This window comes from Austrofundulus limnaeus, unplaced genomic scaffold (genome assembly GCF_001266775.1).
Source record: "Austrofundulus limnaeus strain Quisiro unplaced genomic scaffold, Austrofundulus_limnaeus-1.0 Scaffold113, whole genome shotgun sequence".
Classification (NCBI taxonomy): Eukaryota; Metazoa; Chordata; class Actinopteri; order Cyprinodontiformes; family Rivulidae; genus Austrofundulus; species Austrofundulus limnaeus.
In genome coordinates this window covers 1726566-1728608 of record NW_013952515.1, presented here as the reverse complement: position 1 = coordinate 1728608, position 2043 = coordinate 1726566, and the positions used below count along the sequence as shown (strand labels likewise).

At 42.8% G+C, this 2043-nt stretch overlaps 1 protein-coding gene across 2 annotated transcripts in view; it reads right to left on the bottom strand.

Moving 5' to 3' along the window:
- Window positions 1-2043, bottom strand: part of lepr (leptin receptor) — a 28240-nt gene that overhangs the window by 14489 nt on the left and 11708 nt on the right. For both annotated transcript variants that reach the window (XM_014014298.1, XM_014014299.1), the window contains 2 exons: window positions 1635-1783; window positions 1421-1562 (listed from right to left, as the gene is read on the bottom strand). In XM_014014298.1, the coding sequence (XP_013869752.1) occupies window positions 1421-1562; window positions 1635-1783 (291 nt within the window). The remainder of the gene's footprint in view (window positions 1-1420; window positions 1563-1634; window positions 1784-2043) is intronic.

Genomic DNA, 2043 nt, shown 5'->3' with positions numbered 1-2043 from the left:
GAAAACATCAGATATATTTCCGATTTAAAACCACATACTGAAACGGCCTGGGTCGGATTAGAAAAAATCRGATTTKTCTCRTTYAGACTGTCATAAAAAAATCGGATATGAGTCAGACGGGTCAAAAAAATCAGATTCTGAAAACAAGGTAGAACTCGATGCCAAAATGTCAACTGGTGTGACTCTGCCTGCCCTGGTGTCTGCATTTAAAGCACTGGGCATGCAGTTTACCTGTTGACATCAATTTTTTGTAGTCTAAGAATTTTGAAACTATAACTGTGTAAACATGACTTCCTCTTTGATATGTACCATATCATTAATTTCAGTGACCAACCATTTATGTGTACAACAGTAGTGTGGAGAGACAGTGACAGAGAAAAGCAGAGGCACAGAGACAGGCCAGGTTGTTCTCTGTGTTTCCTGTTGTTGCAATAAAACTCAGCTGATCATCTCAGGGAGTACCTTCATTCTTGGACCACGTATTTCTGTCTTTGTTAAATAAATATTGCCATAACAACTACTGTATCAGGAAAGTTGTACTTCTGTCATTTCAACTAGTTCTGGTGATGCTACATGCTGTCTGGAGACGTAGAGAAAGAAATGTGATTCTCTTCACGTTACGGGAATAACAGAATACGCTGACAGCGGGAGGAGGGACCAGCTCCCAGTCGTGGTTGCAGTCACTCCGGTATCGGTCTGGTACCAGACAGCTAGACTGTGGGAACAGCTGATAGGTAAATGTTCGCTACGCAGAACTTATTCCGCAAACGTGTTTCCATCTCTCCTTTTGCGCATTGACTCTTTTCCAAAAACCACCTCAAGCGAGCGTATCAACTCTTTTCCGAATTAGGGGAAGTTTTTTCGAATCATGCCRTTTCCATTCACCTTTTCTGATGCAATATTTCAAAATGTGYATTAAAAACATTGATAGAAACACAGCTGGTGTCTCTGTCCTTATTTRTCTTGATTGTTTAATGTTTATTTGGTCCCCCATGTGATTAGTTACATGTAGGGACTTTACTGTCAACAGACCCACAGAAGAAGTGYGACAGACACGTCGTCTCACTGTGACTTTTAACACTGGTGTCAGTTACACAAGCACCACGGCAGGCTGAGGGTCAATCCAAAAACCAGAACCCTAAACCAGGCTTAGGTCACCATGTGTCATGGGAACTGCTACAAACTGCTCTCTGTTCTCTCCCCCACCCTCCTCTACCCCCTTAACTTAATTACAGAGCCTGTTTCTGGTCAGATCAGCTGTGACTCATCTGTTTCTATTTTTTTATATCTGGTTTCTGCCACTCGTCACATGATCATGAACTGCKTTGCACAGTTAGTTCAGCCAACTTACAAAGTCAAAGTACTAAAAACCTTAACTCAAGTCATTGCTAAGATGCTTTAATAAAGAAATAATGCTTACTGTCCAGGAAGATGTGGTACGGTTTGCTCCACTCGCTCCACACCGGAGGCTCATCCAGACTGGCACAGCGAGCCTGGATGGTGTAGTCAATGGTGGGCTTCAGAACCAGAGACAGGTTGGATTCTCCAACYACAGACTCCACCTGGAGACGGAGGACAAGAGATCAACACATACATGTGGGAGCACCACTTGGTATCAGCAGGTGGATACTCACCAGCCAGTCTGAGTGGGTGGTGTTGGAGGAATATCGGACTTGGTATCTCATTGGATCAGCACCAAAGTCTAAAGGGTCTTCCCAGGTKAGAATCAGTTCTGCCTCAATGGTCTGAATGTGGGACAGGTTGAATGGAGGATTTGGTTTTACTGTAAAAAAAAATCATGTTATGATATTAATAACACCATGACAGAATGAGATTCAACATTTTTTAAAAACAATAACTGTAACCGTCTGATTAAAAAAAACTGGAGCGTGTAAAATGCTCAGTCTGTCTTTCATTCTGTTCTCTCGCTTTAAGCAGAGTGTGTTTGAACAAAGAGCACGTAAAGTCCCCGTGTATCACTGTGGAGATCTCACAGCTTCATCGTGACCACACACACACACACACACACACACACACACACAC